General features: G+C 42.0%; 1 protein-coding gene across 6 annotated transcripts in view; it reads left to right on the top strand.

The window, feature by feature from the left end:
* The window catches only part of P4HA2 (prolyl 4-hydroxylase subunit alpha 2), a 53,836-nt gene extending 27,081 nt beyond the window's left edge, over positions 1–26,755 (top strand). For 5 of the 6 annotated variants that reach the window (XM_081893899.1, XM_081893897.1, XM_081893896.1 and 2 more), the window contains 12 exons: positions 480–631; positions 4,745–4,882; positions 7,582–7,821; positions 11,547–11,746; positions 12,597–12,773; positions 18,117–18,187; positions 18,538–18,637; positions 20,107–20,160; positions 21,045–21,110; positions 24,724–24,792; positions 25,916–26,012; positions 26,529–26,755. In XM_081893899.1, the coding sequence (XP_081750025.1) occupies positions 480–631; positions 4,745–4,882; positions 7,582–7,821; positions 11,547–11,746; positions 12,597–12,773; positions 18,117–18,187; positions 18,538–18,637; positions 20,107–20,160; positions 21,045–21,110; positions 24,724–24,792; positions 25,916–26,012; positions 26,529–26,599 (1,435 nt within the window). In that variant the 3' untranslated portion in view covers positions 26,600–26,755. Of the gene's footprint in view, positions 1–479; positions 632–4,744; positions 4,883–7,581; positions 7,822–11,546; positions 11,747–12,596; positions 12,774–18,116; positions 18,188–18,537; positions 18,638–20,106; positions 20,161–20,918; positions 20,979–21,044; positions 21,111–24,723; positions 24,793–25,915; positions 26,013–26,528 lie in introns of all 6 variants that reach the window. The other variant, XM_081893900.1, reaches the window with a different exon arrangement.
* Positions 26,756–27,146: the final 391 nt, after the last annotated feature.

Below are 27,146 nucleotides of genomic sequence, written 5' to 3' on the forward strand. Positions count from 1 at the left end.
GCCATTTTAACATAGCACCCCTGCTCTTCCTTGTCACTGGAGATTGTTGCCCCTATGTTTGTCTTTGGAATCTGAGCGAGAAGGGTAAGTGAGGAAGCACAGAGGAGGTTGCAGCACTCAGGCTCAGGTGAAAGTGGCTCAAGGTTTGAGAAACACTGGCTCTAGGACTCTACCTTATCAGATGCTGTGTCAGTGCAAGGGCTTAAAAACCAGGCTGTAAGAAAGCAATGACAAAAGTGTTTTGAAATAAATTTCCCTGTGGCGATTCATTTTGCAATTTGATTGTTTAACTAGCAAAGTGCAAGAGGCACGGCGATAGCTAAGCAATTCACACAGCTCAAGAAAGAAAAAGGATACAGGGACAGAGGAAGGCAATTGGGGCTTTTGTAGCTCTATCACAACCCTCCCAGAGCATATCATATGCCTGGGCTAAAAATATAATCAAAACTGAACTTGAGGCATATACTTGTGTTTTCCAGTTGGGCTGAGAAGATGGAATTGCTAACTGTTAAATCGACTTCGGATCCAGAAGGTTATCTTGCCCACCCAGTCAATGCATATAAACTGGTCAAGCGTCTCAACACAGAATGGCTGCAGCTGGAGAATCTGGTTCTTGAGGATGCAACCAAAGGTGAGGATCTCAAAGAAACCAAGCTTTTGAAATAATCAGTGTGGAAAGCAACATGCCTTTTCTTATTTAATGCCACAGTGTCTGTTCAAGAAGCCTAATCTCCTCATCTGTGTTTGTTTTCAAAGAAGTGTCAACTGGCACCCATGTTTGTGTCAGTGAGTTCAGTTCCTTGCCCCATTCACAAGAACATTGGATTTGTTTTTAATTCCATTCAGCGACAGAAATATTCACTAACCAGGAGTTGCCATTAAACTTTCCCAATCGGTCCTAAAGTACAGTCACGGATGTTCACTAATCTGATGGTTTTCCTGCTTGGCAGGGGGTTGGATTCGATGGCCCTTGTGGTCTCTTCCAACTCTATGATTCTATGTGTATGTAGGCTCCCTCTCTTCCTCACTCGTGGTCTTCAAGCAGGGTTGGTGGACAGCCTTCTGCTGGAGATGCTCTCGCTCTGGATATCGTCCATCGTCCAAGGGGATTGGAATAGATGGCTCACAAGCCACACCATTCCAGCTTGACTGCTTCTGCCATATTCAGTAAGATGGAGTGGTGCTGAGTGGCCCAAAATCTTTCTCTCCTTGCTATTAATTTATTTGAAATATTTGTATACCACCCTTCCTTATAAATGCATATGCATATAGTTGCAAATAGATTCATTAAAACAACAAAAATAATAATGCAGCAAATCACAGTAGAAGACATCAATAAAAGCAAGGTTTTAGAAATAAGCACTTGGCACCACAGCAACAATGTTTTATTCAAAACTAATGAAACAACTCCAGATGTTTCTACAGGAAAGAAGTCCCAAATGTTTCCCTCAGGGTATCATTAATCAGATGTTTGGTCAAAAATATGTTGCTTTTGCTGCCTCTCCAGCAAGTGATAGCTGTGTTGAACTGTCCTTAAAAATCATTATTTGCCACCTGGCAAACCACCCACAGATGGTGAGTGCGTTCCATAACAGCATAGGAATCATGTGCCCACCAAGTCTTCATTCTCCAAAAGGTTCAAAAGCACATGACGTAAACAATGTCAGAAGCATTCAGGGAATAAGATCTGCACAATTCAGCAAGAGAGTTAGAGGGAGGAGGGCACAATCCACAAAGTGAGTGGGTTTGTATGCTAATCTAGAAGGCCCGTCCCAACCAAATCAACTGATGTTCCTACCCTCTCGGTCATGTGTGTATGGTATTATGGCTGTGATACTCACCCAGAGCAGGTTTAACCAAGAGAAGGTTTTCCCATGCCCATCCCCTTTCAAATCTGGTCTTGTAGAATATACGTTGTCATTGGAACGTAATGCTTGAATCTTGTATGGATCACTTTTCCTTTCATATACAGGCTTCAATGCTTTTAGTCACTGGCTTTGTTGGGTCGCAATGGCGCATGGCAATTAAATTCTCCTCTCCAGCTGTGAATTGCAGAAGTTCTTGAGTTTGCTGTGAACCAAAAGCTTGTTGAAGCTGTTTTCTAAATCGCAACGTTAAGGGAAGCTATCTGTAATACTATTTCGTTGTTCTTCTAGAACTGTCCCATATACTAAAGCTTACCTATTTTGCAAGACAGCTTTTGGGACAAGGAAGACTTTGCTAACGCTTGACTATAAAGGAGGAAATGCTGTTTCTCAGAAATCAACCACATATGTTTTGTGTGTGCGTGCATTCACTCAGGCTAAAGGGGAAAGACTTTGAAACGTGCTCTTTTCAGCCAGGAGGTATACCACATGTTGCAGCGGTTTTCCAAATAAAATCGAACTTCTGCAGCCTTCTGAGAGTGGCAGAAGATGGCTATCTTTATTGATGAAGGATTTGTGCAAAACTGATAATAGATGATGGTTGCTTCACAGTTGGTGCTTCGTGTTTCCTTTGTTTCTAAGATATTGGCCATATGTGACTGAGTACTGGGAGTGCAGCCAGGCCTATCTCACATCCTGCTGCAGAATGGCTTGTGCTTGAAGATCTTTGCCTTCTATAGCTGACAGTGAAATCTGGCTCTGTACATTGTTTGCTGGATCACAGCTATTGGAACAGGGTGGGTGGTTTGGAACTGTCTTTTACAGCTAAGGAAAAAGCCAGTCATAAGCTTCTTTTCCTCCTGTTATTTCTCGTACCGGAGCCATTGAAAAGGCTGTGAGTTTGAGCTTACCCCACTATATCTTCTCTCAAACTCTTTTTGTTGTCAAATCTTCTCATAATTCAATTGGTCTACAGCAGGCTTCTGCAACCTGGTACTCTCCAGATGTTTTGGTGAACTACAACTCGCATCATTCTTGGCTATTAGCCGTGATGACTAGACAGGCTGCTCTGGAACCATTCCTTTCGGGGAGCACTCATTGTTGGGAAACCTTGTTGGTTTCTTTCTTTGGGTCACAATTTTTATCAGCTGTTTCCATTCCTGGAATTTTCTTGAAATGATGTCTACTAGCTTCTGGAGAACCATCGCTTCTGATAGTCCCATAAGAGAAGGTGTGCTGTATGTATAAAGCCATGTTAATGAATACATCGCCCTTGCATTAGGTTGGTGGCCCTTAGCTGAATGTTGAACTTTTGTACTTGTTTTTATTTGAGGTGTTATTAGATCTGTAAACAGGAGATATAATTAGAATACATATTTAAGATGGATTCAGATGACCTGCATTTTCCCTTCCATGTGGGATCGGTTTGGCAGAGATGCATCATGGGAGCTATGTGTGATGGTTGGCAACCATGCTCTCAGCAAGTCACCGCTCCATTTCAGGTGCAAAAATGAAACCATAGTCTGGCCATCAGAGTTGAGCCTTGGACTCATGTGTCCTCTTCTCCCCACCTTTGTTTCTTCTTTCTTCATTCTCTGCATCATTTCTTGATTTGGGCAAGCCATGATTTCTCATTGCGTATATCCAGATTGGTCAAACAACAGTTTGTGCAAATCACAGTTAGCCTTCAAACCAGAATTGGAAACTATAGCATGGTATGGTTTGTTTAAACCAGGTGGTGAGGTTGGGATTTGGAACATGTGAGGAAAAGCAGGAGGATCAATGTGCAAATCTGAGGCTTATTTCCAATAACCAATCCATGGTTTTGTTGCTACATCCGAGCTGAACCATTGGGTACTGGGAAAGCATGATAGCCATTGAGTGTATCATGTATTGGACCCCATTACTCTGGACGGGATGAGCCTGTATCACTCCAGATGTTGTTAGACTACAGCTCCCCTCATTCCTGACCATTGACCATGCTGGCAGGAGTAGATGGCAGTTGGAGTCTGCTGAACGTGGAACACTTCATTAGAAAGCTCCAAATATTCCTTCCCTGTTGCCTAAACCCACTTTTAATTGCTTGCTTATTCAGATTTCCCCCCTTAATATCTCTTGCGTGTTTAGTTCATGAATTTTTATCTTCATGCCAAATAGCAAAAGCTACGGTATATATATATATATATATATATATGCTTTCGTAGATTTTCACGGGTACAGGAATGCAGGTTTTGGTGTCCTCGGGTGTCTTCCCGTGTAAAAGTTGGGGTGTCTAGGCGACGTTTCGACGAGGTCTCACTCGTCATCTTCAGGCTGGTGCTTTCGGCTTCTTGTTACTGGAACAGAGCAGGATCTCAGTGTTTGAGTTCCTATAAATACTGTTGAGGGGGTGTGGTGTATAGCCTCCAATGTTCTGGGCAGAGAACACTAGCCTGGGAACTTCCTCTCTGCCCAGAACATTGGAGGCTATACACCACACCCCCTCAACAGTATTTACAGGAACTCAAACACTGAGATCCTGCTCTGTTCCAGTAACAAGAAGCCGAAAGCACCAGCCTGAAGATGACGAGTGAGACCTCGTCGAAACGTCGCCTAGACACCCCAACTTTTACACGGGAAGACACCCGAGGACACCAAAACCTGCATTCCTGTACCCGTGAAAATCTACGAAAGCATATATATATATATATATACATATATATATAGTTTTACAGAGCCCGATGAGAACATTGATAGTTCATGTTTAAATTTCATCTGTTGGAATCCCACAAGGGATTGTTGTAGATAGAATAAATGTTTCCAATTGCCAACCAATCTGGTATCACTTATATGCATCTGAGACCCATAGTGCTAACCATTTCCGTCTTGTTCAAATAAAGGTTTTATTGCAAATCTCACAATTCATCGTCAGTTCTTCCCAAATGAAGAAGATGAGACGGGAGCTGCCAAGGCATTAATGCGTTTGCAGGACACCTACAAGCTTGACCCGGAAACAATATCAAAAGGAGCATTTCCAGGTGATGGTCAGAAGCTACTTGTTGACTTCATTAAACACACTGATTCTTGTGTTTTAGTTTCTCAATATATATGTTCAATAACAGTTGAGTAAGTGGTGAAGCAAAGTTTTCTTCTATGGTGAGTTTCCTCTCAAACACAATTGCTGGTGGTGGTACCGTGCCAGTTTTTCTGCATTTCCAGACCTGTGGTCAGCCATTAAAGTCTTGTAATCTTCACCAGATTTTGGAAAAGCCTACTAAGCCATATCTAGAGCATCAACATGAAACCACAGAAACAAGCCTGGAGATTTATAATACTCTCGTCATAGTTTGTTGCAATTTGCTTATGTTTCCAACAAGAATACAGAATCTAAATTGTTGGCTGAATTCTTTTTGCAAATGCAGGCACTGCTTAAGTAGAGCTATTCTCCTTAAGACTGGTATGTTAGCTCAGTATTTCTGGACTAGAGGGCATTTTAAGGTCACCACGTAGGATTTTCAAGCAGAACAAGAACTTGGCAAACTGTATTAACACTCTGGTGATAATTGAGATTCTCATGCATTTGAACATTTTTTAAGCAAGAAAAGTAACTCACACAGGCTTCGTGTTTAGTATAAACATGTTTGGCTTTAAATCGCATTAACTCATTCTGGTTTCTCACATGGATCAGTTTATTTGGAAAGTAGTGACTATGAATGTCCGCAGGCAAATGTATATAAATATAGTTTCACCATCAAAGAATTATGCCCACAATCTGTTAATTCTCCAAATCAGGGCACTGAAGCTTAGAGTAGGGGTATGTTGTTCCATTTGTGGACAAAATCTAGATTCACAACAGTTCTGTGAGGCTCTCCAGGCTATTTGGATAATACTTTGCACTCAGTACTTGAACATACAGCCTGTGTTTGCACATCACATTAAGCCATAGTAATGTTTAACTGTTGTTTAAGTCTGAATGAGGAGTGTACTTGTGCACACTGCTCAGAAGTCCCTGCTTCACTCCTTCCTTGCTCCTGGCCGTGTTGGGAGCAACAAACCACAGGTAGCTTTACTTGTTGTGTCATCCAAATCCATGTGCGCAGAAGTGGCTGGCTTCCATACTGTGCCATCTCCGCCCTGGCTAGAAGCAGTGGCATTGCTGCTGGGAAAGCCAGCATTACAGCTCTACCTCTCCAGGCAAGGCACTTGGGCACATCCATACTTGTTTACTTTGTTTGAGTGAAACAAACAAAGCGTGAGTAGTGAAGAACAAACCTTCACTATCCCTCATGGTTTGGAGCAGGCTTCCTCCAGATGATTTGAGACTACAATTCCCATCATCCCTGACCACTGGTTCTGCTAGCTATGGATCATGGGAGTTGTAGGCCAAAAATATCTGGAGGGCCAAGTTTGAGGAAGCCATGTCTAGGCTCTGAGCTGCAAAAAGGCAGCCCTCCCATTGAAGTTAAAAAGGGCCCGGTGCGTGGGTGGAAGCACTGGGCTCGGAGAAGGCATGTTTCAGGACACTCTTTCTTTGCGTTCTTCTGCTCATCCTGCATCTTTTTAAAAGCAGAAGGGCTTTCATTGTAGTTTAAAGGATCCTTTGTGAAGGAGGAATTTGGGCTCTGAATGTTCTTCATGTTCCCTCTTCTCCACTGGTGGCAACAAGCAGTGCATTATTAAAACACACCACTGCTTTTCATTTTCAAGTTATTTAATGTATGTCAGCCAAGAGTTAGAAAAAGGGAAAGAATGACGTCCTCTTCAATGGAGTGCTTGGTTCCTCACTTTCAGCTGCACAGCAAAAAAGGAAATATGTTTCTTCAACCACCCCCACCCCAGTCCTTTCAACTGCAAGTGGCCTGCCTAGCAGCTTAAAGGATCCTAAAAAAAAGGGGGGGCGGATTGAGTTCAGAGGTGGTGTCCTGGATGGAATGTGTCCTCCTGGCTCCAGCCATCCCCCTTTAGGCCCCAGCTGGAAGGAAAGTGAGTTAGAGGCTGAAATCAAGTGAGTGGTCCAACTTCCAAGTCAGTTTTCTCTGGGCTTGCTTTTTCAATATTCTGCAGTGTGCCAAGGCAGCATGAGACCAGTGAACATGCACAGACATTGTTGCTTCTGTAGGTGTTGTGGGTAGGCAGGTGAGGTCATTTAAGAAATCCATTGTTTTCTTGGATTTTCATCATTTTATTAGTGTGCCGCTTTTCAGTAGTGCTCAAAACAGCTCAAAACAGGTAACAACAAAGTCGGAAGTGTTTTGCGTAATAAAATATAGCAACATTTCAAGAACATAAGCATGATAAAATTGAAATACAAATGTTTATAGGCCAAACTCCTCCTGTTAATAAATATATAGGAAGATTAAATGATCCACTAATGGAATTGCAAACACAATGTTTCAAATAGCAGCAAAACAGTACAACATATCAAATGCAAGGCATTGCCCCCAGCTACAACCCCAAAGCTAGTGTGGACTAGGCCAGGTGGAAAGGATCCAGAGAAGCAGAGACCAGGTTTTACAGGACTCAAAGCTGGATGGTCTCCAGGTGCCTTCAGTAGCAAGAGCAGCCTTTGGAGCTGAAGACCTGTACCTGACAGAGAAACAGGGACATCGGCTCAGTGTGTCCATTTGAAAACATGGGGGTGATAAATGGAATTCCAGATGGCTTTAGCCTTCAGGAAAGTTGTAAATGTGAGTAGAAGTCACTAGGTCTTACTTAACATTTGCGTCTCTCAATTCAGGAACAAAGTACAGATCAGTCCTGACAGTGGACGACTGCTTTAGCATGGGCAAAACAGTGTATAATGATGCGGATTATTACCACACCGTGCTCTGGATGCAGCAGGCCTTGAAAAAGCACGATGATGGTGAAGAGGCAGCCATCACGAAGGCGGAGATCCTGGATTATCTCAGCTATGGCGTCTTCCAACTTGGCGACATACAAAGGGCTATGGAGCTCACAAGGCGGTTGGTGTCTCTTGGTAAGAAGGACAAATCATGCATTCTTCTAGCACGCTGGAAAGCTACCTGCACCTCAAGTGGAGAAGCCAAAGTAGGATAAAGCGCTGCTTTTTGTGATATGGTAAACATTTAGGACCAGGGCAGAGGACCTGCGTTCCAGCCTAAGGACTGCACTGCTTCCTGGAGAACCTTCCAGGGATCATGTGCCAGAGGTGGGCGTGGCCTAAATTGAAAGTGGGCGGGGTAGTGCTACATTCCAGCCTCACTCCAGTCAGAGGTTTCTGTACACAGGAGACATCACATTTGAAGGGCACATTCTATACAGACAAAAGCAGTCAGAGAGGGCATGGAACCAGCTTTAATCCGGTAGAGGTTTCCATAAATGGGAGGGAGTGAGAGACAACCAACCAACTTGCTTCATTGCATAGAGTCATCCTGCTTTCTGTGTTGAAATCCTGCCAAGATTTTCACTTCTTTCCTGACGCCTCACCACTGTGTGCCAGGGACTGGACTACCAGCTCTCATCATGCCTGACCAATGGTGATGCTGACTGGGACTGATGGGAGGTGGAGTTCAACAACTTCTGGAGGGCAGGTGTTTCTCATCCCTATGATATGCCTAGACAGTGGTACCTTGGTTTCCGAGCGTCTCAGAAGCCGAACATTTTGGTTTTTGAACGCTGAAAACCCGGAAGTAATTGCTTCCATTTTCGAACATGCCTCGGAAGTCAAAAGGCTTCCCCTGCGTGCTTTTCTCCATTGACTTTGCTGACCGCCCTTTGTGCCTCAGTTGTTGAACGGTTTTCCAGGACAGATTATATTTGACAACTGAGGTGCCACTGTACTTGGAATGAAGTCCTGTTGAATTTAGCATGCTGTACTATAGGATTGGCTATTTTCTGCCAAGTGAAAAGTCTTTTCTTCCCATAGAGTAGAATCTGTCTCCTCGGGTACATAAACACTTAGACTAACTATTCAACTTAGCTCACAATAGTTCAGCTTCTATTTCCTTATGCTTCACAAGGCCAGGCGTTTAAAGTTAAGTTACTGGACCTGAAACGGCTCCTTTCCCTTAAGCTTCCTCTCCTATATGCTCTGTACCCCATCCCTTTCCTGGTATTTCATGCATTTTACATGCCATTTGCTAGTTGCTGGCTGTTTCAGCTTCACTCTAAATGTATGATTAAATGATCCTTGACTTACTTTTAAGTTTTAAAAGCCCTCCAAGGTGTCATGTTGTATCAAATGTTAATGTTTTACACTGAATATAAAATGGAAAAGCAATACCATTGCCTGCAGCAGGATTTCTGAATTGTCTAGAGAGCATAATTCATCAACATCCCCACACATTTGGACAGATTTGATAAATTCCTCTCAGAAACATATGGTGGTGTTGGCAAACTAGCAGACGTAGAAGGTTTCTGAGTCACTCCTTTGCCTCGTGACATCTGGCATCAGTCAGTCACTTGGATTAAAGTTCAGTTTATCTAACCTGGAACAACAATCCACTCTATTTCTCTCAGAAATCCCTTAAACTGGGGTAGCCAACATGGTGCCCTCAATATGTTGTTGGACCACAGTTCCCTCCACACCTGACCACTGGCCATACTGGCTGGAACTGATGGGAATTGGAGTCCAGCAACTTCTGGAGGAACCACATTAGGTATTCCTTGACTTACGCCAACAATGAAAACTTGAACATTGTTCTGGATTTTTTTTTTTTAGCAGTCAAAATTTTGATAGTCGTTCCCGGGGGGGGGGGGGGAGAGCAGTGATAGGTGGGAAAGCAGGGAGACCAACAGTAGAGCCAGAGCCAATGACAGGCAGATTCAACTAACTCTGTACCCACCCTTTCCCCTGCTGAGTTCTAACAGGGCAACACAGGCAGAGGAGGAAGAGGCTGACAGATTGTGTCACCCCCTGGACTGGTTGTAAGAAGGCAGGCAGGTGGGGGCTGGCTGAGGTTGATGGGGGCAGTGCTCCATTTGACATAATGGACCAGCCTTCACTTGTGATTCCTATAGGAATGATGACGTGCTGGTGTTAAATTTGGCTTTGAAGTAGGGGAGATAGTGTTGAAATGCTGATTTAGGCATATTCCTTTTAATCAGTCTAGTCTGTTGTAGGGCTGGTGAGAAGCAATGTGTAACAGTTCAAGATGCAAGATTTCAGTAACATCATTTCGCTTCAGTTTCATGGTAGTCTCTATTTCTATCCCAGTTCACAAAGAGTGTTTGGGGGCATGGCTAACAGCTTGAGAAGGGACTCTGAGTGAAGCAAAAGCTTAGCTGCCTTGGCTGGTTGCTTAGGCATCAGCAACTAATACTGGGAAAGATCACTGAACAACAGAAGGAATGCTCACACCCATGTTCTCACTGCTTCTGTATCCACAGGAAATTTAAAGCAAGATATTTGCAATGTCCCCCAATGCAGGCACCCTTACAAACCCATGTGCTTGCACTGAAGAATGGTACATGCATACTTTGCTTTGTATCTCTGGTTCTATAAGGGATGAAGATTTATGTGGATTGAGGGGTTGATTTTGTTTTAAATGACAGCAAGGATTCTTTTTCTGGCTAACGGTGCAAAACAAACAGTGAGTGACATGGCTAAGCCAACCATCCATGAGTGGCAAAATACCGTTTTTGTTGTGGCAGCCTTTTTATTTTTAAGCACTGATTCTCCCATCCCACAAAGCTATTGCAACCTCTTGTAGTGGTTAAGAGCAGTGGACTCATAATCTGGTGAACTGGGTTCGATTCCCCGCTCCTCCACATGCAGCTGCTGGGTGACCTTGGGCTAGTCACACTTCTTTGAAGTCTCTCAGCCCCACTCACCTCACAGAGTGTTTGTTGTGGGGGAGGAAGGGAAAGGAGATTGTTAGCCGCTTTGAGACTCCTTAGGGTAGTGATAAAGCGGGATATCAAATCCAAACTCTTCTTCTTCTTCTCTCCAAGAGAAAAAGTTAAGCCCAGAAAGCAGATTTTGAGTGGGGGAGAATGAATGACTTCTTGTCATTTCAACCCCCTGCCCTAGTCTGTTCTGAGGTTTTTTTTGCAAGCGATCTCTAAAATATCCTGAACCTTAGAGTCAATCTTTGTATTGCTCTCCACCATACACATACTAGAAAGAGAGATTTACCTTGTTTTGGAGGCAGTGCAAAGAATTTCTCATTCCATTACTTGATTGGCATGTTCTGTTGGGTAGATCATCATGAAAATAGATGCTTCCTTTATTCTACTGTACAGCTTGGGCTCCTTTTAAAGGTAAAGACATGCTATATGTCAGAGGTAGATAATGTTGTGTCTTCCAGGTGGCATTGAACTATAGTTCCCATCAGCCCTAGCCAGCATGGCCAATGGTGGTGGATAATAGAGTCCAATAACACCTAGAGGGACCATGTTTGCTCCCTCTGCCATATGTGGTACAGCAGAAATAGTATTCTTTATCGAACTGAAAGAGTCAGTTGAACTGCTTCTTTCCTTGGTGTGCTTTTTTACTTTTTACCAGAATCAAGATCTTAACTTTAATTGACTCCAGAGAGCTCGCTTTCCGTGGTTTTATTTTTCAAGTAGTGTTGGGAGGAGGGGAGAGTACACTTGACTGCACAAAATAATTGGTGTAATGTTGTAGGCTTGAAGTCCCCCTTTGATCAGATTCCTCAGATAGTATCACTTTATCTGTCTCCTCTCTCTCTCTCTCTCTCTCTCTCTCTCTCTCTCTCTTGCCTTTCTTTCCCAACCAAGATCCCAGTCACGAGAGGGCAGGCAGCAACATGCGGTACTTTGAGAGGCTGCTGGAGAAAGAAAAAGAAGCCAAGACAATCAATGAGACCTCAGATACGACAGAGCCAACAACGCACAGTGAGATATATGAAAGGCCCCAGGACTACCTGCCAGAGCGTGAAATCTATGAGGCTCTTTGCAGAGGAGAAGGTGTGAAAATGGTGAGAGAAAGACCATTCCAAAGGCAGATTTAACCTATCGTGCTGCAGTAAATATTCTGGGAATGCATCCCCCAAACAAACAGACACTACCCTTTGGCTTCTGAAAAAGTCCACAGGGAATTTCAGGATTGCAGAATATTTTAGTTTAAACATTAAGTCATTTTTAATGAAAACAAACAAAAACAAAAGCAAAACAATCTTTCTGAGTCAAAATTCCGAACCCAGTATCAGACTGGAAATCACAAAGTTGCTATTTCTGAACAGGTGTCATCTGTATCCCCCAAACCAGTATGATCCTTTGAATCATATCCGACAATTTATTCATAATCACAATCTCAAACCCCTTTAAAGCCAGCTTTTCTGCTGCTGTTTGTATCAGTGGAGACCCCAGTTGTAAGCTAAGACCTTTTTTTTTCAGAAGCAACAGTTTAACTTGTGAGAAATGATCAAGAAGAGCTGTTGAAGTATCATGTTGCTATATTTGATTCTTGGGGACATAACTACCAAACATGGTATATAGAATAATAAGAGTTGGAGGGTCCCTTTGTGGGTCATCTTCTCAACATCCTGTTCAGTGCAGGATACTCAGAGGTACGGTATCCCCAGTCAGGGAGATCCCACCACACTCCTTGGTCATTAGTTGAATTGTCAAGCTGTTCTTGAAGCTCCCCTTGAAACCTTTCTCAGATGAGTACTCTTGAAGATGGTTTCCCAACAAATTATAAATGCATAACTGCTCAATTAATATTAGACATAACACTGAAGTCTATTTATACGTAGAGATTAATTAACCTTGACTGAACCTAAACTCAACATTCAAAATAGTACATTTATCTGACTTTATTCATAGACACCTCGAAGACAGAAGAGGTTGTTCTGTAGGTACCACAATGGGAATCAAAATCCCCACCTCCTTATAGCACCTTTTAAAGAAGAAGATGAATGGGACAGCCCTCACATTGTCAGGTACTATGACGTGTTATCTGATGAAGAAATAGAGAAGATTAAGGAGCTGGCTAAACCAAAAGTAAGTGTTTCAAGTCTTTGTCAGTCTTTCACTGGGCTAATGTGATATTTTGATTGAAATATTGAGCTTGGGTGACTTAGAGATGTCAAGAGCCCATTGTCCTAGTTCCAAGAGTGTGATTTACTGTGATGAAGCAAAGTTCGTCCCAGCTACATGAGGAGTGGTTGTAACAAGTTACAGGATAATCACATCTTACACACATTTATCCTGAGCAATTTCAGCCATGTGTGTTTGGAGGTGAGCTGGCTGAAGTTGCACAAGTTAAATCCAAGCAAGACAGAGAGCTTAAAAGCTCTTTTCGCACTGAGTCTGTTTGGAGTTAGCAGGCACATAAGGAGGTCCACCTTTGTTGGGGGACAAGGCCTGCTCACCGCACTGGTTCTGGGAGTACTAGGGATTCTTTTGCTCTCTTCCCTTCCTCCGCTATCTGCAGGGTGTCTCCAAAGGGTTTGGGTTATGCAATTTTCACGTACACGTGGTGACCATTTTGCATGAGGGTTCTGTTCCCGGCCCCCGCACATGTCAGCGGGCCATGCATAAGTGCACCCCACCCCATTCCGCCTTCATTTTGCCCTTTTCCGGGTCCAAAAGGATTCATGTGTTGGTGACTGTGCATCAATTGGGCATGCCTAAAATGGTTGCCACCTGTATATGCAGAATCCCCACCATGTAGGATGCAATCATATTGTAGTTGCAATATGCCAGTGAACCCATAGTCAAATCAAACCACTTCATTGGAGCTCTATTGTGGAATAGGGAGCATCTTTCCTTGACCCATCAGCAGAATCATTTCTAAGTGTATTTTTTGTTCAAGGCACAAACTTCTCCTTACTATTTTCTTCTCCTTTACTTTTTATAGCTGTCTATAGTTCATTCTTGGCTCCAAACTATGTCTGAATGACACAGACAGCACAAGTTAAGGAGATTTTAGGCCATAGTTAGTAGGCTTGGGTGCTAATATTTTATTCCTTTAGTCATTAAAACACACAGTACAAGATTTGTGGCAGCGCTAGACCAGTGATGTTGACTTGAATGTTTTATTCATTATAATTTGTGCTGCCTGGCACAAAACTGAAATGAGAAATATTTCTATTGGACCACTTGATAATGACCTTTTTCAGTCTCTGACCCCTTTTCTTCCTTTCCCAACCATTTTTTAATAACTGTTGCAGCCACATTGTTTTTTATGTTGTTTATTGAGCGGATAGTTTTAAAGCCATTCTAATAAGAAGTGAAAACTGAATTGATAGAACATATGAAGCTGCCTTGTATTTGCCTGGCTTGGGCATAACACTGAAGTCATCCTCATGGCCTAACGCTTCTTCAAGGCATACCCTCACGGCCTACCCCCGTCCCAAGGAAGATGCCACTTCCATTTTCAGTGCTATGTCCAAACCCTAAACAGGTTAATATTAATTCTGGTTTAAAGCCAACCCTAAACTTTAAGGAAACAAGCCAACTTCATACACTATGGTTTGAAGTTGACTTGTTTCAATAAACCATCATTTTTTTTGTTTATGTACACTCTGCTCTGGCCTCTCACATAAGAACATAATGATTAATTTTGGTTAGGTTTTTTTTTAATGGAAGTGAAAACTTCCAGTCTCATCCTTGCAGCCATCCCAGAGAAAGAGAGGAAAGGAGAGAGTGCCCGAGACTCACTGACTTCATGTTAAACCATACTTTAGCATAATAATCTAAGAAAACCGTTGAGTGAGAGGATTGCCCTGTCTAGCTTGGTATTGTCTACTTCGACTGAGACACACTGCAGAGTTTCTTTCAGATGTCTTTCATATCACCCGTTAACCTGAAATCCGTTTAACTTAAGATAGCAGGAATTGAACCCTATGATCCTAGGTTCTCTTTCATTGAAGCATGTTCTCTTCCAAGAGCTATGGCCCTTCATATGAAATTTAAAAAAAAATAGCTCTTTCATAATGTGGCATTCTACAAGACTCTGGTACTGAAATTATAATTGCATTTATTGCTCATGCAGCTGTAACAGAAAAGTAAGTCGGTAGCACAGGGTCAGTATAACTTTTCTACCTTTATTGCTAAATGAATGTAACCCCCTGGGGATGGAATAAGAAACAGATACCTTCTGGAGAGCATGAATTTTTTTTGAGATGCTTTTAAAGTAATAACTCTTTGTTCATCAGCCAGTTTGCCTTGGCTGAAATTCTTCCATCTGCCTTTCACCTCTGTAAACTCTGGGGTGTTTTCCTCATTACCTCATACTTAGAAAACAGCAACTTAGCCTAGCTTTGAATAAACCCAAATAGTTGAAAAGCAGCAGGCATGTTTTCTATGTATGTTGTTTAAAAAAAATCCTTCCCAGGTGTATTTCTAGGTGCATTTGGAAGCACAACACTTTTCCAGAATGACAGTCTTTGGCATGATATTTGAGTTGATTTAGTAGGTTTAATTTTTGTATTCTGCTTTACCAAAAACGAATGTTGAGCTCAAACTGGCCTACAATAATCACAATAGCATTAAAGAACAACAAACATTGCAATCACTATACTGTCAAAGACAATAGCATATAAAGCAAACAACAACAAATTCATCCAAACAATTAGTACAGTTCAATAAAGTCACAGTAACTCAGTATTGCCAAGATACTTCCTAATCACATGGAATTTTACTTGTGAAGTTAGCTTTAGTTTTTAAATGAAGGCACATCTAGTTTTGAGAAAGGTTTATTTTTCAGAATCAGCAGGGTGTTTGAAATTGAAAGGTGTGCAGGTTTTAAAAAATGCACAGCTTCTTCAGTCTTTGCTTTGATGTATTTAGGCAAACAATTGAGATGCACTCTGATCACATTACTTCTGGACTGTACAAAGTGTTTTACTTTGAAACCATGGTGATTTCAGCCTGTGGGGGAAAGACTAAAGGAATTGGATATTTTTGCTTAAAATAAAGTTGTTTTACTGTAGTACAAGTGAGCTAAAAATGAAGATTTATAGTGGAACAAATCTTTTGGCGTTAATGTTAATTGCATCATCTCTGCAAAACATTTATCAAATGCAGATGTGATTGGGTTAGGAAATTTTATTTCTCATCTAGCTCTTGTACTCATTGGATAACCATTTGTTGTACAATACGGCAGAGTGTAGAGAAGTGTTTACTGCAGAGGCAACAGTCTACCATCAACTGAAAGGAATGCCAGTGCCTATTGTGATATTGCTGAAGTTCACTATGTAATTGCCGAGTTCATAATAATGTTCATGGACTACACAATTCTCCAATGCTTAGGATCTGCAAATGGTTCCCAGTGGTTACTGAAGCCTTTGGTGGCTTCTGCTTAGCTCTGTTTGTGGTAAAATTAGCATCCACTGTTTGGATAAAGACAATGACATTTTAATATAAGAAGGTGTAATTGAATTTACAGGCCAATGCAGAACTCGAGGGGGAAAGTAAACATTTTCTGCAACAGTAATCCAGTGGTGCGTGTGACCGCTGACTTGATTCCAAATTTTGCTGAGGAGCTATATCACATCACTAGTTAATATTAGGATGTAGGCTGTATATTTTCTTTTCTTGCTTGTTTATGGCAACTGAAGCATTCAGATAGGAACCGTATGGCAAGGATAAGACAATTGCAGGCATAAATATGGAGCTCAGAATTTTAATCACTGTAAGCAAAACTTCATTGTACAATTAAGGTTCAACAGATCAAATTTCTGGCCATAATTTGTGGAGCAAGAGCCTGCAACAGAATAGCAGATGAGTCAGAATTCTGGCACTTTGCTGTGCCAAAAACTGCATGCCGAGACAAGAAAATTAATAGGCGGATTTCAGAGCATATGAGAGAATCTGGAGGAAAACATTATCAAACACTGAAGGGGGGGGGGGAATGATAAGGTGGAAAACAGCTATTGCTGTGTAGATTGTAATGGACACAGTAAATCTTAGCCTAAGTTTGATTTAAATAAATGTGGCAGCATCATAACTGCTGAACAGAAACAAGTTTTACTGGAGGGTCACTTTGAGGAATGATAGAGGCTAGTGGGCCAGGGCCCGTCACCATTGCCCAAAATGGATTGCTGGCCAGTTCCATCTTCATAAACACCATTCCCTCCACTTATTTCTCTTGTTTCTGGGTTAGCAACTGAGGGCCCCATGCTATCCTTCAAAGCCCAGTTCTGGCTCAGGCTGCTGTTCCATATTAGAATTTGCTGCCTTTCAGAGCAATTATGTGCCAAATCTTTGTACTAATCTCTGTTTTTCCCAGTTAAGTCCTTTGTGTTGATATATTAGAAATACTAGGAATCCTCTCCCCTTTTTTTGAGGATAATTAATCCTCATCAGCGTCACTGAGCTACACTAGTCTTGCGAATGCATTTAATATTTCTTGCCGTATGCAGTTTTAACTGTTCAGGTGGCATCTGTTAATGAGAAACAAATAGCACAAATATGAATACAGTACAAATATGAACAAGGCCCTGTTATTGAGTCACCAGCTGTTGAGGTATGACCTCTGGAAGGTTTCCCAGAAGGGGATTATGAGCCTTGGGTTGAAAAAAGTTTCCCCAACCCTGATCTAAATCTAAAGATGCTTCCAACTCTAGCAGTACTCCAGAAGCATCTTTAAGTGCATTCGCCTCAAAGAAGAAGCCATTCCTATCACAGGCGTTGGTGCAGTGATGCTTGGTCAGGTGCTGTGACTGTACAACCCATCCTGGTTTTACTGGTCTGTTTCAGTCAGTAGCAGTTGGCACCAGGACTGGTACAGACCTATTGGCAGATATAAGGGTGTGTTCATTCATTGTGTCTGGCACTTCCATTAGAGCAGCCTTCCCCAATCTGAAATCCAGAGGTTTGGGACAGCAACTCCATGCTAGCTGGAGCTGAGGGGTGTTTCAGTACAAAACATCGGAAGGCTTGGTTATGGAGGCTTCTCTACAATCAGCCCTTACCCAACCCTGCCCGTAAACAAAAAGATGGACTCCTTTCCTCTTACACAGTCACTTTCTGTTTGTTTCTGTGTTGCATTGACTAATGCAAGATGTAATCTTCAAGAGTTTATCACAGCTGAAGGTTGGAGGCTCTTGTTTTGTTCTCCGAAACCTGTTTCTTAGATGGTATGGTTTATATAAATCTTCTGATGGAGCTTAAAATTCATATGAGATAAATTTATCATTGCCAGTAATGCAGTATATCATCTTTCTCAGTATACATGATAAAATCATCTACCCGTAACATTTCTACACAGAGTTTTATCCGATGCAGAAATGGGAAGGTTGTGAATGAAGGAGGTCAACTTGTATTAATTTTGTCAGTAATTTTTGTGTGTATGTGTGCTGCTGAAGTTATTAAACCTTGACTTTCTTTTGAAAACAGTTGGCAAGAGCTACCGTACGTGACCCCAAGACGGGCGTATTAACTGTGGCAAACTACCGGGTGTCTAAAAGGTAAGCTGTCCGAGGATAATTATCATTCTCATTGCTGTAGGAGTCATTTCCAAGTACTGTTGATGAAAGGTGAAACTTTGAGAAGTTGGGGGTTTTGTTTTTTGTAAACTGAACACATACTGAGCATTCACAGAAGCAATTTGTCAACTTTTCTTTAAAGATAGCAATAGGATAAAGATAGGAATGGGGAACATCTCCTGGTGTTGTTGGGTTCCAGCTTCCACCAACCCCAGCCAGAATAGCAAAAAATGCAGGGAGCTGTGGATTAGAGGGTGGATGGGAATATACTTCATTTTACAGTGACTGGAGAAAATGGTCTAATTTCTCTGTGAAATCTTCTCCTCTGCAAGTTCATGGCTGGAAGAAAATGACGATCTTGTTATCGCCAAAGTGAATCACCGAATGGAGCAGATCACAGGATTAACAGTGAAAACAGCTGAACTATTGCAGGTAAGTACAAAAGCACACTGCGAGTTATTCTTCCTTAGGCATGGGAGACAATCAGTACCACAGTCTCCATGCTGCAATTTATGAAGCAGGGGCATTTGTTAACTCTGTGGGGCCATAACTTACAGAAACGGAATCGAAAAAGGAGGCGAGGGAAGGGAAAGATAATATTATGTTCCTTCTGCAAGCCTCCTGCTGGGCAGGTCGTAGCCAAAACTTTGGGGAGCTATGGGCCCATTTGCAATTTGGAGAAAGTGTTGTGGGAACCACAAGTCCCCTGCAACCAAGCACACTTCAGCCTAGTCTACCGGCTGCAACAGAATGCTTCTTTCAAGGCTTAATTTCACAGGTAGAAAGGGACCATGTGGGCGTCAGGGATGTCTCCGAATGCACATGTGCACCCAGGAGTGCTGCATCAGCAACCCCCCACAGCAGCTTGACATATAAATTACCACTTTAGATTATGGCCCTTATCTGAATCAGTAGAGATTTTCAGCGCTGAGGCGTTTCCATATTGGTTTGGTTCATCTCAGTTCAGTGCCTTGGAGTACCAGATACAGTGGTACCTCAGGTTACATATGCTTCAGGTTACAGACCCAAAAATAATGCTTCAGGTTAAGAACTTTGCTTCAGGGTGAGAACAGAAATCATGCTCCGGCAGCGTGGCAGCAGCAGGAGGCCCCATTATCTAAAGTGGTGCTTCAGATAATGAAGAAGTGTGCATGCACACGAAAGCTCATACCAAGAACTAACTTAGTTGGTCTTTAAGGTGCTACTGGAAGGAATTTTTTTTGTTTTGACTATGGCAGACCAACACGGCTACCTATCTGTAACTTCAGATTAAGAACAGTTTCAGGTTAAGAATGGACCTCTGGAACAAATTAAGTACTTAACCCGAGGTACCACTGTACTAGGGAATGCTGTAGCTTCTGGCAGATAGAGCAGGCTGAAGAGCTGAGGTTATGGATTCATGAGGCAGAGTGTGCCAATGGGAACTGTGAATGCAGTAGTGGGTGGAGACCATGTCTTCCCCAGCTGCTGTTTTTTGAACTCCATCCAGGACAATTGTGGAATTCAGTCATGAACAAACCAGTTTCACTTCATAATACTTTCTCCCTCTTCACATCCTACATCTCCAACTAACTGTCTGATATTTCCATTATGTCAGCATTATCATTTAAGACTCTTGAGTGATGTCCAACTGAGATATATATTGAAATCAGTAAGCTTAAATTACTTGGAAGTCCATTGGTTTCAATGAGTCTGCTCAATGCGAATGACTTAATCAGCCATTGCTCTATATGTCCAAGGCTGAACTGCTCTCTGGGGGCTGCAAAGGAAAGGAGAGGAGGGACAAGTTTGTTATGCAAGTGGGTACAACAGATCACCTAGGTTTCTTCTTTTAACCTACAGAAGAAATCTTTTATTTCTATTTAATTACCTTTTCTTTTGTCATTTCCCTCCCACCTTAGGTTGCTAATTATGGTATGGGAGGACAGTATGAACCACACTTCGACTTCTCACGGGTAAGATTTCAATTTCAAAGATGTTCTGTGTTCCTGCTAAGCATACATAATTTTTAAGGATCAAACTAGAGATAAGAGAGATTCCTAATGAGATCTGACATATTTTTATGCATTCAGGAGCAGCCGTGCGGGCATGGCTGATTTTGGATCAGGGTTACAAGCGCTGCTCATTCTCTCTCCAGCCAGTAGTACACAGCCACATGCGCACACTCACACAACCCTCTCTAGTCTCCATCACAGGTCTGTTGGCTCGGCCACAGGCTTCTCTGCAGTTCAATTTATTTCCACATTTTGGAAACGTTGTGATCCAGCTACCTGTGATCTTAGGAATAAAGCACAGCCAATTACAGGGATGTCATAAGATATCACTTACCTGTATAGTGTCATGGATGTCAGCCATAAATTTACCATACATGCTGATTGGGCAGCTAAAGAATTCTCTCACACCTTGCCAGCATGCATGGTGCCTGTGTGGAATAAACCTTGTTTGATCACAGGATGAAACACTAAACTTTGGCTTGGTGTAGTTGCTATATTGGCCTTGTATGCTATGCCACATTAATAAATAAGCTAGCCAACTATTTAGCCTGGGATTCTAAAGGCTGCAGTTCAGTGCACAATTGCCTTAGGATAACTCCCATTGGACAACTTCCTCTCAAACACTATAGATGCACATAGGATCAGGGCTGCACTCCCCACTTTCCAAAGCTACAAACAGGGAACCTTGGAAGTTGGGTTAAAGTTCTTGTTTGTTTCAGCGACCCTTTGACAACACACTCAAATCGGATGGAAATAGGCTAGCGACGTTTCTTAACTATGTAAGTACCTCTGTGTCCTTCTATGCGTGCTTGAAGTTTGCAGTTCACTTTCATTTAATTTTATAGAAAGAGGAACCTGATGTTTTCAAGCATTTAGGGACTGGGAATCGCGTGGCCACTTTTTTAAGCTATGTAAGTATGACCAATCCTGTATATGTGGAGTGAGACCTCTTTGTCATGCCACTGGCATAAATACAACTTACTGCATGAAATGTAGTTCTTTACTAGGCTGTAGAACAGGGGTGGCTAAACCTTCTTGCAGCCCGAGAACCACCTTCTCCCTGCGTCAGCCCTGCAGCAATAGCATTGTATATAGCCAAAGTGGGCTTAGCAGGTCCACATGCTCACATACCAGACAGATCCAGGTCACACTTCCATGCCTCTGTTCTATTAGTTTCTGTTTGTTGCCACTGTGCAGTGCTTTGGAGTCACAAGACTCTGTTTACATTCCAGAGATTCCATACTGTTGGAAGTCTCATGGAAGACAGGAGACGGATGTGACGTTACTGGTTTCCTGTTCCTTTGTTTTTCAGTTGCTCTCTGCTCTCACAGAGAGAGGATGTTACTTTTCTGTCTGCGTAATTAGAAATAAAACTCTTTAGCCATGTAGCTCATACTATCTCGGCTCCTTCCCTGTGCTGGATACTCTGCGTAATGGGAACGTGCTTGGAGCCTCATCAAAGGCTCAGGTCGTTAATTATCGTCGAAGGGCGATTCCAGAAGAATCGCTTGGTCGAACGCAAGTCTGACATGTTCTACAGGACATGCACAACCAACCCATGTAGTTCATAGGGTTTTTTTGGGGGAGAAGAGAGCACTGGGTGCCTACCTGTCTCACCTATGATAAGGTCTGCTGTGACCCTGGTGATTCAAGAATATCTTGAACTGGTCCTGGTCTCAGTGCTGTGGCCATCCAATGTAGATCTTGAATGTGGAGATTTCCCTGGTCCTTATCAGCATAACACGTAGTCACAATATCTGCAACAGATAATTCATTGTGCTTCTTCTTGTTTGTCAAATAATTCAATCTGCTCTGCTGAGCTAACTGCTATAGTTGTGGTTTCAGTAAGAGCTGTGATTAAGGTACTATTTATTTATAAATTATAATATATCTACATATTTATAAAGAGGTTTAAAAATCTGCAATGTAAAGGGCATGTGCACTCCTGAGGAATGGGTGTTCCAAAGGATTGGGGACCACCACAGTATCTTTGTGTATTATAAAAATGTGTTCAACAGGAATAGCTATAACTAGTCTGCAAGTATAGGGATTCTGTGTGTTTGTGTAATATCCAATTAAATCAAGTCAGCATATTTTCAAGATTTTGGGCTTGCGGAGGGCTTCTGATGGTTCCTGGTGCTATGTTGCCATTGCCGTTTTGAATTTGCTAGGCATACCTATGCATATATCAAAACGGCCACTATATGGCAACCTAGTAGTCTTTTTTAAAAAAAGAAAAAAGACTTTATTGTTACCATTCACTTTAACACACCATACAGAAAAAGAAAACAAATTTCCATCACCACCAAACAAAAAAGAAGGGAATTAATACATCAACTAATAGCCTTCAAATCATAAAATAAAAGTGGTCTTTTTCTATCGACCAGACTTCCCGTCCCTTCCTTATTACAGATTCTGTATTATTTGTTCACTGCCATTGCATAACTAGTTTTGTTCAAGTTTAATATCCCTTGATCCATTCTTAGGTTTTACAACATTCTTAACACTGCTACTGAAATTATTCAAACGTTGCAAATGACCTTAGACTACAGTTATTATTTTTCAAGTATATTTTTAAAACTTCCCATTTTGAGATAAATACCTGTTTTGGTTTATTTTTATTTTTTTCTGACATGCTATCTAATTCCACATATTCAGCCAATTTTTTAATCCATTCTGATATTGATGGGACTTTATCACTTTTCCAATTTGCCACAATGAGAATTCTTGCTGCAACCGTAGCATATAAGAATATCTCTTTAACCTTTTAAGGAATATCCGAATCTGTGATTCCCAAAAGGAAAGCTTCTGGTTTCCTATTGAAAGATATTTTTTAACATTTTTTCCAATTCTCTGTGGATATCCTCCCCAAACACCTTGATTTCTTTACACTGCCACCACATATGGAATAGAGTACCTGGCTTTTCTTTACACCTCCAGCAGTTATTTGGGACAGTTTTGAACATCTTGGACAGTTTCCAAGGTGTTAAATACCACCAATGCTGCATTTTAAGAAAATTCTTTCTCAGAGAGTAACAGGCTGTAAAATTCCAGTTTATTTTCCACAGGTTTTCCCACTGCTTCATAGTTATTGAGTACCCAAAATATTGTGACCACTTAATCATAGCCGCTGTAACCTCCTCCTCGACTTCACAGTCAAGGAGGAGTCAGTATACTTTAGTGTTTCATTGACCTAGTAGTCTTTAATGGGTCATACGAATCTTCAAACCTCTTTTGTTCAAAAATTCTCATCTCCACATCATCTATTCCACATAGCACTAACTAGACTGAGCCACAATATTTTCCTTCTCACTGCTGCCACTGGCTTTGGATTCATCTTTGAAATGAGCTGAATCTGATTTATACCTCTTTAGAGGAATCTTACTTCCTTGCCTTAATTAAACACAGTGGCTTGGGTCCTAACTTACCTCCATCAACAGAACAGAGTTCTGTTCGCAGCACAGTGATTTTCTGTTTCCCACTTCACTCTGCACCAACTGCACTCCTGGAAATCTGTTCCTGAGAGTTGGTGGACCTTGGAAATGCTATGTGTTATAGTGCAGATGGAGGAAGTAGTTGGCAAAAATGGTTATTCCCCCCTCCCAGTCCTTGCATAAACAGAATGGTAACTTAGGATTCAAATCATTGCATGGAAGTAAGTATCACTCCATTACAGTACAAGTTGGTGGCTCACTGACCTGAAATTACTCTAACACAGAAATAGAGCAGTGTCTGTTTTATTGCCGCATGTCAGACCTATAAATGACTCACTCCGAGACATGTATAATTGAGCAGTGTTATCAGTGCCAAGGTATGCTTCAAATTTGCTAAGGAAACATGTGGCTAAATGGCAGTGTTGCTTTTTCTCACCAAATGAGTACCATAAAAATAAAAAAATCTGGAGGGGATTCAGGCTACAATCATAAATGCACATGCTAGGGAATAAGCTCCGCTGATCACAGTGAGACTTTCAATATACATAGGATTCCACTATTAATTTCAATTGAAAGCAGGCACCATACTTATTTTTAAACCAGATTGTAAGTCAGTTACCGCTGTCTGACTTTCGAAACCCTGTAAATAATAATAATAATAATAATAATAATAATTTATTATTTATACCCCGCCCATCTGGCTGAGTTTCCCCAGCCACTCTGGGCGGCTCCCAATCAGTATTAAAAACAATACAGCATTACATATTAAAAACATCCCTAAATATGAGATAACTAAAATCACTGGCTAACCGGGGGGGGGTCCCTTAAAAATGCTTTTATTTATCCAGATTAATCCACAACCCATAACCTAATTGATCCTTTGCTTTGATTAATTAGATTATGGATTGTGGCTTCTTAAGCATTTTAAGACTCCCTTGTTAGCCATTGATTTTAGGCATCTCATATTTATAAGCTTTTAAAAGTCAGACAGGAGTAACTGACTTAACATTTCTATAGAGGAAATGATACATTAATCTGTGCAGTCTTACAAATCATCGATGACTTTTATGGATATTCTCCCCACCCCCAGATGAGTGATGTAGAAGCTGGAGGTGCCACAGTTTTCCCAGACTTTGGAGCAGCAATTTGGCCCAAGAAGGTAACAGCTGAACTTGTCTATTACTCATGTTTTCCCACTAAAACTGCTATGACCACTGTTTTTGCTCTAAATATTTCCCAGTCTTCTTTGTGTTCCGCACCCCTCCTGCCCAATTGACCATATGGTGTGGCAACTGGCTTGATTAACAAATGTGATAGTGATTTCTGGGCTTAGATTTGCAATGCAAAATGATTAAAAGTAAGCACATTCCAGCACTACTAATTAAAAAAAATACAATCAGGCCATCTGCTAAATCTGATTCAGGAAGCATCTGTCTGAATTTTAAAATCATTCCCTGCCTGAAAGATGTTCACTGTTTCAGGAACTTTCTAAACATTGGTCCAGTTCCCATGCCACACCGAACCATCATTTAAAGCAAGCTATGGTTTACTGTGGACACAGGTGGCGCTGTGGGTTAAACCACAGAGCATAGGACTTGCTGATCAGAAGGTTGGCGGTTCGAATCCCCGTGACGGGGTGAGCTCCCGTTGCTCAGTCCCTGCTCCTGCCAACCTAGCAGTTCGAAAGCATGCCAGTGCAAGTAGATAAATAGGTACCGCTCCGGCGGGAAGGTAAACGGCGTTTCTGTGTGCTGCTCTGGTTCGCCAGAAGTGGCTTAGTCATGCTGGCCACATGACCCGGAAGCTGTACGCTGGCTCCCTCGGCCAATAAAGCGAGATGATTGCCGCAACCCCAGAGTCGGTCACGACTGGACCTAATGGTCAGGGGTCCCTTTACCTTTACCTTATGGTTTACTGTGAACAAATAGCATTCTGGTGCATGCTGTACAGATGTTCCCATGACACTTATCCAGTGATTGGGGCTGACAGCAGTCCCCTTTAATATTGGCTGCACTCGGCATGCACCGGAATGCTACTTGTTCACAGCAAACCATAGTTTGTTTTAAATGGTGGATTGGTGTGATGTGAGAACTGAGCCAAACAATGCTACCTTTGCAAGCTTGTTAAAAGCGGCAACAGGGAAATTTATAAGCAAGGAGGTGACTGGAAGTGATTGTGATCTTCTTGTATTAACGTAAGCTATAGGTTTGGTGGCAAATGCCCACAGAAACATGCACAAACAGTACTTTTTATTTCAGTGAAGACTTTTCTTTTACTTTCAGGGGACTGCGGTATTTTGGTATAACCTCTTCAGAAGTGGAGAAGGTGATTACCGGACACGGCATGCAGCATGTCCGGTGTTAGTAGGGTGCAAGTGGGGTAAGTAAGACTCCCAGGTCCTTGGTTTTAGGACAGGCTCGCTAAGCACTAGGCAGGAGTGGGGAACCTTTGTCCCTTCCGCTGGCCCTTGGGTGTGGCATGCCATCATAACAGAAGATCCATAGATGCACCCAGCTCTCCCTCTTCGCCCCCAGGGTGAGCACAAGTTACTCCCATGAGTGCCCACGTTTCGTGGTCAAAGGCCAGGCAGAAAGGGAAAGAGAGCTCAGTCAAGTCCTTTCCCAGTCCCCATCCTGCATGCACATGTGGGATGGATCGGACCTTTAATTTTGAAGCATCACAAGATTTAGATTTGGGGTTGGTACCAGTGTGTTTATCTCGTTTCTACTGTCTATATTATGTGGCGAAGGGGGAAATAAATGGAGGAATGTGTGCAATTCAACCAGTTTTTCCCCCTTGCTGCTTCAGCTAAATGTTGTTCCGCAGTGCCCAACGTGAGACGGTTGCATACGGGCCTGGTGCCCCAGTTCTAACGAAAACTTTTATTGTTTACAGTATCAAACAAGTGGTTTCATGAAAGAGGAAATGAGTTCTTAAGGCCATGTGGGACAACAGAAGTCGACTGAAACCATCCCGGGCATTAGTCAGCTGGTTTCCCCATCTCACCACAACTTTGTGCATCGTCCAGTTCATTTCTAAGAAATGACTCCTACTCTACTATGAAACACAATGATGGCACTATTTATTTAAATAAATAAAGGCAGTGGCTATCGATGGAAGAAGGGAGCTCTTTTTACTATTGGTGCTGGGTGGCTGCTTCTCCATTTCTCATTTCCCTGCTCATGCTTTCAGTGTTTGGGCACTTTTGCCACGTGCCTTCTGAACTTCCACCATTATTTTTAAAAGATGTTAAAATATTTGTCATTGAACCATATTTTTTATTCCAAATGTAAAAAAATTAATTTTATTGTATTTCTAGGGCGTGCAGTTTTAACCAAAAAAATACAAAGTGCTCTTTTAAAAGATGTGGCGTTGGGTGGTGTGCATTTCTTTAGTCACAAAAGTTGCTTGTATCTTCAGTTTTATCGTTTCTGTAACATTGAGCCTGCAAAGGAGCAACGAAGAAGATCGGGTCTGGACGCTACAATGCCTTAAAAGTAGAACTTTTCCTGT

Source organism: Podarcis melisellensis (genome assembly GCF_964234715.1).
Source record: "Podarcis melisellensis genome assembly, chromosome: 2".
Classification (NCBI taxonomy): domain Eukaryota; kingdom Metazoa; phylum Chordata; class Lepidosauria; order Squamata; family Lacertidae; genus Podarcis; species Podarcis melisellensis.